General features: G+C 40.0%; 1 protein-coding gene across 2 annotated transcripts in view; it reads left to right on the top strand.

Annotated features, from left to right (window-relative positions):
• The window catches only part of tspan9a (tetraspanin 9a), a 139,508-nt gene that overhangs the window by 112,666 nt on the left and 14,438 nt on the right, over window positions 1–12,404 (top strand). For both annotated transcript variants that reach the window (XM_037253320.1, XM_037253319.1), the window contains 2 exons: window positions 8,471–8,662; window positions 10,782–10,856. In XM_037253320.1, the coding sequence (XP_037109215.1) occupies window positions 8,471–8,662; window positions 10,782–10,856 (267 nt within the window). The remainder of the gene's footprint in view (window positions 1–8,470; window positions 8,663–10,781; window positions 10,857–12,404) is intronic.

Raw genomic sequence — 12,404 nt, 5'->3', positions numbered from 1 at the left:
GCTCTTTGCGTACAGTATGCTGTCAAACATCATCTTAGTTGTGCAAAAATATGAGTATCCCGGACACGCTTTAGACAAACAAAAATAAATCTTTAAGATGCAACCTAAAGTGTAGTATATCAGCAATTTTTTTCTTTGATTTTGCAAGTGTCAAGTCTAAATTGCAGCAATTCTCTTTTTGCCTTTCAGTCTCGTATAGTACATGAGGAGGTTTTCATATTGATGGATGAGTAGGCTTTTTGGCTTTAAGTGCTGAAGCTGTCATGACAAAGGTGAAATAGAATCTCTTCCCTCTGCTTCCCCTTTGGATGGGGAGCAGTCGTAGACATAGTGTCGTCAACATTCACATGGCACAGACACGCTGCGCCTTCATGAATACTGATGTCTCTACCTATTTATCTCTGTTGTATTGTTTTCCACACTGTCGCCCACTCTAAGTTCATTGTCTCCAAAATGAAGTCAATTGTGGCACACAGGCCCAAATGAGGTCAGTTTTTCTGTATCTGTGACAGTGAAATTAAAACAATGAGAATAAAGGCTAAAGGTTGTTGTTGTTTTTTTGTTTAGCATCTCATTATTCTCAATGGGGATGTGATGCATTATGCATTGTGGAATGAATTAAAGGGTAAATGGCAAACCTCCACCATGGCTATGGCAAGAAAGAAGGTTCCCTTTAATTAGGAAAAGCATCAATATGAGGATAAAGGCGAGGTGAAGGGCAGCAAATACAGCCAACGATGAAATAGTCAATTGGACACCATCAAGCTCCTTCATCACTTCCAAATAACATGCGCGATACGATTTGCAAACGTACCTCTTCTTTTTATCTCTGTCTTTAAAAGTGTAGTGAATAATTTATAGTATGAAGAGAAATGTATTCCAAAAGCCTTTTAAGTGAAGGGAAATAGTCACTCTCCCGCTAGCATGCCATGCAGATAGACTATTGATTATATGTCTTTAAATCCGAATATCCTCTTTGCGAGGTATCTGCCTCATGCTCTGGTTTTCACTTAAGAGGATGTGCATATTCTCTGTCTTTATCTCCTTCCAGTCCTTCCAGGGATGCATAATGTAGCATCTTGCATAACAGCACTGTTTTCATTCACACAGTCACAGCTCCAGGAATAAACATATGCTAAGATGTTCACTATTCTTCTGTTCTGTATTTGATAGAAATTAGTTCCACTCCCTTGCAACCCATATGAAAGTACAAATATGAAACAGACTTGGTCTGCTTCGCACTCAGTTATGCTCACACAACCCTAACCCCAATATTATTTTGGCATTCGTTCAAGTATATGTATTAGCCAATAGAAATGTTCATGTTCATCATCTTGATGGTTGTTTTAGCAGCATAGGGGTTAGGTCTTGGCAGGCTGTGCAGTTCGCTGAGCATCCCTGAAGTAAGGCCATGCTGTTTTATTCCAAGTTAAGGATAGCACACGAGTGCATGCACAAACTATACAGTATTACCTCTCATTACCTCTGTCTGTCTCATAGCTGAAACCGACCACTGCAGTCTGACCGTAGAAGGTCACAAAGGCTACCAGCGTTTTCACCTCTTTCTAAGCCCCAAACACTCATACATTTGAAACACGGTGTTTTACTTTTCAGGCAACCTTCCAACCTATGTCACCTCAGTTCATTCCACCAAGTCGCTGTGCATGGTTGGAATCGTAAATTATAAAGGAATTGAAGATGTTTCTAGTTGAGGATAGCATTTCACTTCTTGGCAGTTTTTGTTGGGAAATATGGCCGTAGAACTCACACTGACTGAGGTGCAAGAAGATTCTTTATGAGCCCATTTAGCTGCTGCCTTCCACACTGATCTTTTAAATCCTGAACCTATTTTGATATTGAGAGGAATGAAAAAGAAACAGGGAAAAGGTGCTGAGACGATAGCTTTCCCTTTACTTACTGTTCACAATAGCTGCCATGTAGCCCACCGGGGATTTCCCATTTCCTGAGCCTTCTGTGCCTCAGGTCCTGGTAGAGTGCTGGGAACAGGTTAAGTGTCTAACCTGTCCAATACTTGAGTTTCTGGCCTCACTCCGCCTCTGCTAAGCCAGCATGCTCATTAAGCTCTTTGACGAGTCAACCTCAATGGGAGACTGTCCAAGAGTCTGCATGCCTCTGAGAATTTCCAGCTTGGCTGCACGAGCAGACAGGGTGAGATATTTATTCCAACCAAATGTCTGTGTGCCGCTACAGACGAGGGAGTTTATGTGGAGAAAAAAAGTCATAAAAGGGCACTGCCTGCACATTAATTGTTGGACTTTATTTATTTTTTTACACATGAACTCTTTACTGTGTGACTTGTGAGCCATCGTAAAATTGGCCATTTTACAATACAGCAAGTGGCATTAATATTCACATATAACCTTGTGCTAGGGATATGTCTTGCGCGAATCAGCATTTATTTATTCATAACCAGACTTTGGGCTTTATACACATACGCATGTGTATAGCCTACATTAACACAAGTCATAGCACAAAACCTGAGCAGACACCAGCAATAAGTTTATTCATATATATATATGTGTGTGCGTGTGTGTGTGCGCGCGTGTGCGTGTGTGTGTGTGTGTGTGGCAGTCAGTTTTTTCTGGTCCCTATCATAGTGTGACTAGTGCTCTCCCACTTGTTCCCTAGCGTAATTGAAGTGCCTGTGGGTTCTTCTGATTGAAGAGTCTTGTTGGGATAACTAAGATCTATTGGTGAGTATTGGTGACCAATCTTGCTTAATCTGCTATTTCCATAGTTTCTTTTTGTGTCTCATGCTTTCAGGTGTTAGAGTGTGCATGTGTCAGGCCAGACAGCAGAGATAGTTAAGTACAGGCAGAGAACAGCTTGGCCGTCTAGACCTTCCTGCTTTGATTGATTTCTGGTTACACTGCCATGGACAGGAATTTCAGCTCTTCCGAGGAGAAAGAGAAAGGGATGCAGGCCCTTCAATGGAAGTAGTAGCTGCATCAGCAAATACCTTTCAAAAATGTCATGTAGGTTCTGCCCAGTTAAGTAAATCGACCATAACCAAAAGTAGGGCATCAATGAAGATTCTTGGTTAAGCATGTGGGACGCTGGGAAATTCCACTATGAAAGCATCAGCGTGATCCTTCTACAGAGACCTTGTCTGTCATAATGTGTTTGTGGAAGTTAGAGATGAATATAGACATGATTCACTTGACCCCATGAAATCTTAATTGTCCACAGAGTGTACATCTTCATAGAAAGTAGCATGTTTTGCGATTCTGTCAGGAATCCAGAGGGTGAATCAAAGTTTAACTGGACCGATATAGCTTTTTTATCTTACACCCTGTCTTTGAATTCATGCAGTGCTTATTCCAAGTTTGAAAGCACTGTTTTCCTAAGCCACCAGTGCGGACCCTGTGAATAATTTGCTGGTTATACAATTTACATTGCCTTTATATTATTCACAGAGGAATGACCAGGCAGTGAAATCTTTAAATTGAATCCAAAGTTGTATTTATTTCCTGCTTGGCGAAGATCAATATTCGATTTCTGAGATTTAAGAGACTTAAAAATAATGATTTCACTGAATGTAAAAGTTGCTTGGATGTGGGTCTGGGATGCCTTTTGTTAATTACCCTTTAGTAGGGCAGGCTGCAATTATTTCAACTGTGGATATGTGTGTGTTCAATCTGAAAATGGGTTTTATTCTCTAGCACAATTCATCTTTATCACTATATAAAATCAGCCATTTTGTTTAAGATCAGATTCTTCATGGTAGAGATTTTTGAATGATTGTATATAAGGTACTATTAAAAAAATAGTATTGATGTGAATGGATGGATGGATGGATGGATGGATGGATGGATGGACGGACGGACGGACGGACGGACGGACGGATTGAAAACAAAACACAAGTGATAAGAGGGGCCTCTACTCAGTAATGCATTCAGCATTTTCCACAGTATAAATTTTTGCACTACTCGTGGTAAAAACGCTGTCTAAAAGACCATTACCAAGTTTTTTTTTTTTTTTTTAATGGAAAACTGTCATTTTCATTTTCCACACTCTTAGCTGGTCTGTATTTAATGAAAACAGACCATAAACTGTAGCGACACATACGTGCACACACCCACGACGTAAAGACCTCATTCCCAATTATGTTAACTTCTTGTGGAGGCTGCCTTAGACAACAACAATAATTGGACAAAAGCTGTCATTCCTTTCGACTTGACACAGTACTCTCTAAGTGACTGTCCAGGATGGTAAAAGGTCAAAGTTGCTCATAGACATATACGTATGTCCAGCAGACATCGTCCCCTTATGGGGTGGATAAAAGTAAGGTTTGTGTGGGAGAACTTGTGACACTGAGCCACTTACTGCAGGCACTGATTATTCTCGCTGTTGGCCACTTGGATGAAGAGTCAATCTCAACTTTCCTCTTCCTACTTCTCTCTTCGGGCAATCTGTCTTCCACTCCTGCACATCTCACTTGTCCTTCGTCCTTCCTTTCTAGTCCTCTTTTCTCTTCCTAAATGTTGATTCCCTTGACCACATTCTTTCCTCCATTGGCCATACAGTATGCTTCACAGTCGCCACTCACTGTTTACTGCGGTCACCTCAAGTTTGTCGAGAGACCCCCTAAAAAACAGGACCCCATTTATCTCACTGTAAAGAGTGACCGCGCATGCCCTCTCATTTCCTGCATTTACCTTATATTATCCACTCTCTCCCTGGCTCCATCACAAATGGCATTTAAACATTATGTTCCATTTTGGCATTCCAAATACTGGCAAACACTTATGGAAAGGTCACACAACTCAGTCAACTTGAAGTTACTTTCTTGATGTAGAAAAAAAAAATCACATTACGTAGTAAAGATATTCTAATGCTTTAGAAAAGAAAGCTTTGGAAAAATGCTGGATGATAACATCTCAACAATACTCGATTTGTAGTGATCTTGAAAAAATATAACTGTAAAGAAGCGTTATACATAAATAGCAAACGTAAAAAAATCAAACAAAAATAAATAAATAAAACATTCCATTTTGGGAAGTGCATTCCATAGAATAAAGCAGGAATACACTCCAGGTCTCAACTATTTAGGGACATACGTACCTTTACTTTGTAAAGCTGCATACACAGCGCTTCTACCTCCATGCTTAGTGTCTGATTAAAAAAGACAAAAAACATGGTTACTTGCTTAAACTGATACAAATGACATACCTAGATGATGCATTGCGACGTAAATGCATTCCCTTTTTCCATACAACCTTGTTAACTGGCCAATTTCTCCCTATCAACCTGTGTTTCGGTCACAAGTTTTGATTGATGTGACATCAATGCAAGGTGTACAGCTGCATAGCTGATTCATGTTTACTGCAGTTAACAGTATATAGAGGAGTCATCAATCCTTCCCTGCAAATGGGATATCAACAGTGTTCAACAGCTGAAAGAAGATAAAGAGCTCAAAAGAATGGCTCAAGGTGATTCTTGAACCCATGCCAAGGTCAGATAACCTTCAAGATCAGAGCTTTTCCTGAAAAGATCCCTCATGGTGTTGGCACAGAGGTCTGTTGACATTGTGCTGTGGTCAGTAATAGGAGGAGTACAAGTGGCAAAAGAATGGAAGAGTGGACAGATTGAGTGGGGGCAGGCTAGTTTCGCACTCACTCAAGACTGCGACACACTTGGACAAGCTCCCCTTACTGGGTATTAAACACAATTAAGTGATGGCAGCGCATCCCTGCCCACCTGGACTCTTAAAGCTCCTTGTGCTCCCCTCGCTAGGCTGTAAATCCACTCCATCTCTCTGGCCTCCTTAATGACCTATTCATCCCTTGTGTCCTCAAACCCTCATTGTCTATATAATCAGGCTTCCTGAGGACTTTTGGATGTAATTGGGTTTATTAGAGGTACAACATAGGGATTGGCCCTCTTCATGGAATTTTAACAGATTTTAAGGATGCACAAAGAGCCAAAAAGGGCTTTGTTACAATCGAGTGGGTTTTTATTTGAGGTGAGGAATCTAGTGCATGTTTTATTTCTTGAACAGGAAAAAAAAAAAAACATCATTCAATTTCAATATACAAAATGTTGTGCCAAGTAAGACTTTTCACATGCTTGAACAGAGTAATGTCTGGACTTGCTTTTTTATTTTTCCTACTGTAACTTAATTGGGGCTTGCTTGAAGCTTGAAGGCTATGACTTGAGACTTGCATGTATGTGACTTGCTCCCACCTCTGGTGGGTACGCAGATTGTACCTTTTGCCGTCCAGTGAAGGAACATTTATTTTTTCTGCCAACACTATATGCATCTGGCATGGATAGACATTGAACGATTTTTGATTTGTGAAATAAATGACAAGAAATAATAATGTTTATTAATAATTGTGTGCGAATCCATGTTTATTCTTTCACTTTTTACAGAACTCTTTGTATCGAACTGAACCGAAATATGCATATATTTTAAGTTTTAGATAAGTATAGTGTACTGTATATCGCGCCTTTAATTTTTGCATGTACTATAAGACATTGCAGACGTATTTAAAAAATCAAAACTGGCAAGTGTTTGATTGAGTGCACAGCAGGTTCCCTTTATATTGCTGACAGATGCTAAAATGTGCTCGAGCTGTTTTGCAAAGATGAAAATGGAAGGTGGGCGTGAAAAGGATCACGGAAAGGTAGCTGCCTGATGATTTACCGTGGCACCTTCCCATATTTCACCTCATTTGAGATTTTTGTTTTATTCATTTTGACATGGCCCTAGGTATTTTATTCCATTTAGTGCAGACAAAAATATGGCAACACTTTTCTCCAGCGCCATATTTCACAGTGCGGTGGGTACATTTGTGCCTACTTTTCTGTGATGGATGGGGCCACTTCATTGGTGGGCAATGGACGGGACGCTCCACTCTGTCAATCAAAAGCCCGCTCCTAAATCCTTTCGACAGCAGACTTGACAAGCGCTGCTTGAAGCGCTCGCCCTAGGTGGACTTCAAATCAACTACCGTAATTTCCGGACTATAAGCCGCTACTTTTTGCTCAAGTTTTGAACCCGGCGTATCTATGGATTTTTCGTGATTTCTGTGATGACTTGATCACTTATACACTCGTAAAAAGGCTGTGGACTGCTCTTGTGCGGCACCGCTTTGCTGGGCGGAAAGATATGTGACACGGTCGCTGGGGAGAAGAGTGGTGTGTTGATCGCATGTCCATCCGCCAGGCAAATAGTGCCGTATAATTGACACAAAGAAGAGACAGAACGAGATCAAGACGGACATTACTGAAGAAACGAAGCTTTTATACACAAACCCTCATTATGGGGGACAAAAGAAATGCATGTGATGCCGCTTTTAAGTTAAAGGCAGTCGATTTGGCTCTTAACGTAGGAACTACAGCTGCTCATGCATTGTAGAGGTTTCTTCCGGTCACTAGGGGGCACTGGGCGATTGTTGATGATATCTTGTTGCGTCACCGTTTTCTTTCTTTATTTCCCGGTCACGTCCACTCTGTAGCTATATGTGTAGCTCGCTAGTTTAATGTAACTTAGCGCTTTGTGCATGAATAAAATTAGCATGAACAGACCCTCATCATGGAAAATGCTCGGAGAAATGCATAAAAGCGACAACGAAAGAGAGACTGAGAAAGTGTATGGCGAAGTATATCTGACGCTATTCCAATCCGACACTGAGGAAGACTTCGATGGTTTCAGTGCACAGGAGGAAGATGAAGATGGCTCTCAGTGACTTTTACTGGTATTTTTTTTAACCAGCCCTGTTAGTGCTGTGCTGCCGTGTTGCTGCTTTGTTACTGCCGTGTCTCAGTGACTTTTACCGGTATGTTTTTTTTATCCAGCCCTATTAGTGCTGTGTTACTTCCTTGTTGCTGCGGTATTATTGCCACGTCACAGGCAGTGTTTGGAAAGAAATGTTAAGTTATGTTATTAAAACTTTAAAAAGGCTTTCTGTGTACCGTCTTTTTTTGTAAATAACTCGCGTGCACATGCGGCTTTTATTATGATGCGGCTTATTTATGAAAAAAAACGAAATTTTCCCCTAAATTTTGCCTTATAATCAGATGCGGATTATAGTCCAGAAATTACGGTACATATTATTCATTGATGTTTTGAACTGCTATTTAGCACAGGGTGGTGGTACTGTAATGACATGTCTGTTTGCTCTTGGTTTTAATGCGATCAGCTCAAATATTTAAATTGGCATAGTTTACGTCCAATGTTTAGCTCTAATCTCTTGCAGTTTTTATTGGTTTAGCATGCCTGTAATTATGGTAAGCTCCCCTGAATTTAAAATAGTGCTCAATGATGGATGGCTGAAAGTGTCAGACAAATTGAGCTGTTTGTGCAGCGATTTGTTTTCACAGCTGACCATTCTCTGCAGATACTAAATGCACTGTCAATGTCTGAGAAGAACAGGTCATGGAAGAGCTTGAAGAGAACCTGGAATGATGTTTACTTTCTCACCTGTCTCTTTTTGTTTTACAGTTGTGTGGCTGCGGGCTGCTCGGCGTGGGCATCTGGCTCTCTGTGTCTCAGGGCAGTTTCGCCACCTTCTCGCCCTCGTTCCCCTCACTGTCAGCTGCCAACATGGTCATCGCCATCGGCGCTATTGTCATGGTAACAGGCTTTCTTGGTTGCCTGGGTGCCATCAAAGAGAACAAGTGCCTGCTGCTGAGTGTGAGTTTTTTTAATTCAAATGTTATACTTCTTAGAAATGGGTGTTTCTTGTTACCACATGTAGGACAGTTTTTATTTCAGCCAAGGAGCATATTTCACATTATAAATATTTCACAGACTATCTTACCACCAAACAGAAATATCACAAAAGTAGAGCTACATGCTGAAATAATGATGATGTCTTAATTTATTCACAAAGTTACTTAGTGTGAAATCCGGGTTTGTTTAGTGGAGAAACAACACTTTTTGATCCCTATGTACCTTTTCTTGCGATCCCTATACCTTTTCTTGCGATTTCATTAGCAATACTGTTACTGATCATTTCTTATTGACATTTTTTCCTCCAAACTATTGTTATGTCTACAGGAGAATCACATGACAAATACTGTAATTTACTGTATACCAAATGTGTTGTAATACAACCCCTCCCTAAGCCATCACCTTATCATGGTAGAGGGGCTTGTGAGCCCCAGTGATTCAAGAAGCTAAGTTGTCTGGGGCTTTATGCCCCAGGCAGGGCCCTAATAGCAAACGAGTCCTTGGTAAGGGATCAGTCCAAGCCCTTTTATAATGTATAAAAACATTGGACATCAATTTCACTCACGTGGGACACCGGGACGCCCCTCCAGAGCCAGGCCAGGTGGGCCTGGCTTGCGAGCGCCTGGTGGCCGTGGCTCAGCCCAACAAAAGTAACGTGGGTCTCCCTTCCCATGGTGTCACCAGGGGGCCAAGGGGGTAGGTGCAGTGTGACCTGGGATTTGGCTGGCTGTAAAATGTGGCCATTTTGGTAGCGAAAGAGCCGAAGCATTAGCTCAGTTACAACTAGATAGTCAGGTTCGTCTTGACACGCAGGGAGATAGATCTACTTAATGTAACTGCAGAAGCAAAAACAGGCTGAAACAGTCTGCTTGCGCGCTTTGATTGGACATACATAAATAATTGGCTTGCACCTTTTAGGCCACGTACTTAAAAATAGCACACAACATTAAACTGCCGGATATTATCATAACCTCCATTACTTCCATGTACATAGAAAATGTACTTCCCTGTGTCAGGAGCTGTCCAACAAAATTCAATCTGATTACCAATCATCATCTCAAAACATTATCATAAACATTATTATTATATTTATCATGTTAGGGTTGCCAGCATTTAGTTCATCCAAACATTGTCTACTAACTCCATTATTGATGGTTTGGGGACTCTTCAATCTCTTAAAATAATGAACGCTGTGGTAAGTTGTAGTTCTTTTAGGAGAATACAAAAATCTACTCAACCTACAAAGACCCACTCACCATTTAGACGTGGCTTTATGTTTATTCACAAAATACATTTGTGTTGATGCAAACCTTGAGAAGACATCCTCACGTATCATTGCATATTCCAAAGACACATTTGTGACAAAAGCAGCAATAATTCCGATAATTGGTTTATTTCCTTTAGCAGCAGGAGTAGTGGAGTCGGCTCGTCAACTAGTTAACCATCTGGTTGAACCACCACTACAGATACATCAATAATTACTACCTGTACTGTATATCCAACCGTATGTTTTACCTTTTGCTTTTGGGCCTCAACACAAACGTCCCTGCAAGTGTCTTTCATTCGTCTGGAATTTTGGTTCACACGTATTCTATGGAAAGTGCTTGGTAAATATTTGGCTCAGAGGAAGGCAAGGAGAGAAGAATAGTACATGAGCCCAGCCTGTGTTGGAAATTAATCTTAGGTATTAAAACCATTTTCCCTTCACTCCCATCACTCCGCTGCTTTGATTCTTGTTCCCCCCCCCACACACACACTCTGGCTTTCTTTCCACCTCTTCTTTCATCCCTCAGTTGAAGTCTTTTCTGCTTAAAGGTTATAAAAAGTGTGCTACTATATTTTGTAATCTGTCTGCTGAAGTCAAGAATTCACATGTGCTGCTTTCCCATTTTCTCATTTTAACTAAATGTAATCTCCATGTGGCATTTAAACTAGTAAAGTCAAATGGTTGATGTTTTTCCACATGATACACATAATTGCGATACTTTCAACAGGCCTTTTGTATGCCAGCTAACATGGTTTTTCATTTTTATCTGTTTTCATTGGCTTCTAAATTTTGTTTCTCCCTTTTCTCTGACAGTTTTTCATCGTCCTGCTGATAATTCTCTTGACAGAGCTGATATTACTCATCCTCTTCTTTGTGTATTCAGATAAGGTAGGTTTAATTTGACTACTAAAATTAAGTTTGTCTCATTTTCTTTTGTTGGGCCCTGTCAGTCAAAAACTGACATTTCTCAAACATCCAGAGGACATGCAACAGAGAAAGCAAAGAAATGCATGACTAGGTCCATCCTACCATTCTAAAAAAAAGGTAGTCTGGTGTCAAAGGTTAGACCTCAAAATGCAGACTAATCCCCACCAGTTGGCTTCCTACAAATGGTGCACTTTTCCCATGACCTCCCATGTTCAAGTTAGGTGTCCACATGTGTGTGTTTGGGGGAAACAGGTGACGATATTTAAAGATTGTGACATTTCTGACATCATTGTGCAATCTGGAGTCCACCCTTCATCATTTATTTTTCCACAAATATCAAAGTCAAAGTCAGCTTTATTGTCAATTTCTTCACATGTCAAGACACACAAAGAGATCGAAATTGCGTTTCCTACTATCCCACGGTGACAAGATACATTACATATTATATATATATATCTATATATATGTATATTATATTATATTATATTATATTATATTGGTCCACGGACATAATATAAGTACTAAAGACAAATTATTGTATTTATGCATGTTACAAGTGAAATAATACATAAACTATATTGTCATAAACTATATTGTATATTGTTGTAGGTTATTTTAGGAGCATATTCTCACAAGGGTCTCACACTATATAAAATGTAATATCAGATATTCTCAACCATGTACAGATCAACTCTCTGGTTTCTATGATTTATGTCCGTAACTTGATAACATAATAAAGTCTAACATAACTGAAATTGTAAGTGTACACTGCAGCTGTCTAGACATAGCCACATACAGTGACAGTCTCCTCTCACATGGAGGACACCAGTATGGAGCAATTTCTTGTCAAAGCTGCATAAATATTCTACTGGATTCTATCAAGCATTGTGTATTTTAACCAGGACAAATAATTGTGCATTAGAATACCAATTAGAAGCACTTTAATGGGGTAAATGTAAATGTTTGACTATTTAGTTTAGGCCCTCCTCTTTTGAATGATGTTTATTCAAATTTAGCCTTCCAAGCAGATAAAGCCATTCATTTAGCAGCCAATCCATCTTTAAATTTGGATCAGGCCTCCAAGCATACCCCCCAGGAGCAAATATGACTGCTGCCTTATCTCACTAATATTATTGGCTGAACTTTGTGATGTAGAGACACCTCAGCTTGATCCCTTCTATGGAGCTCAAATAGTCTCTTTGCTGTACTTTGCTTCCTGTTCCACGTGATGTTGAGGAGTTAAATTTGAGTAGAGTTCAGATTTTTCACATTCAGACTTTTTATGCTCAGGAATAAGAGTCTCATTTACATCACTTCCAGTGAACATTAACAGTGTTTTATGTTCCCTCCGTTAAGTAAAATCACACAGTGTGGAGACTGTTTTACACCAAATGATGCATAGCCACGATTATATCGATCACCACCGTATTTTATTTATTGATCTTCAAACTTCGTTAGAAAGGAAATCCTTTACATTTAAGTAAGCTGCTTGTTATTTTAGCCTGTCGT

Source organism: Syngnathus acus, chromosome 6, assembly GCF_901709675.1.
Source record: "Syngnathus acus chromosome 6, fSynAcu1.2, whole genome shotgun sequence".
Lineage (NCBI taxonomy): Eukaryota > Metazoa > Chordata > Actinopteri > Syngnathiformes > Syngnathidae > Syngnathus > Syngnathus acus.
Note: the sequence above shows the minus strand (reverse complement) of the source record. Positions and strands in the feature narration are given on the sequence as shown.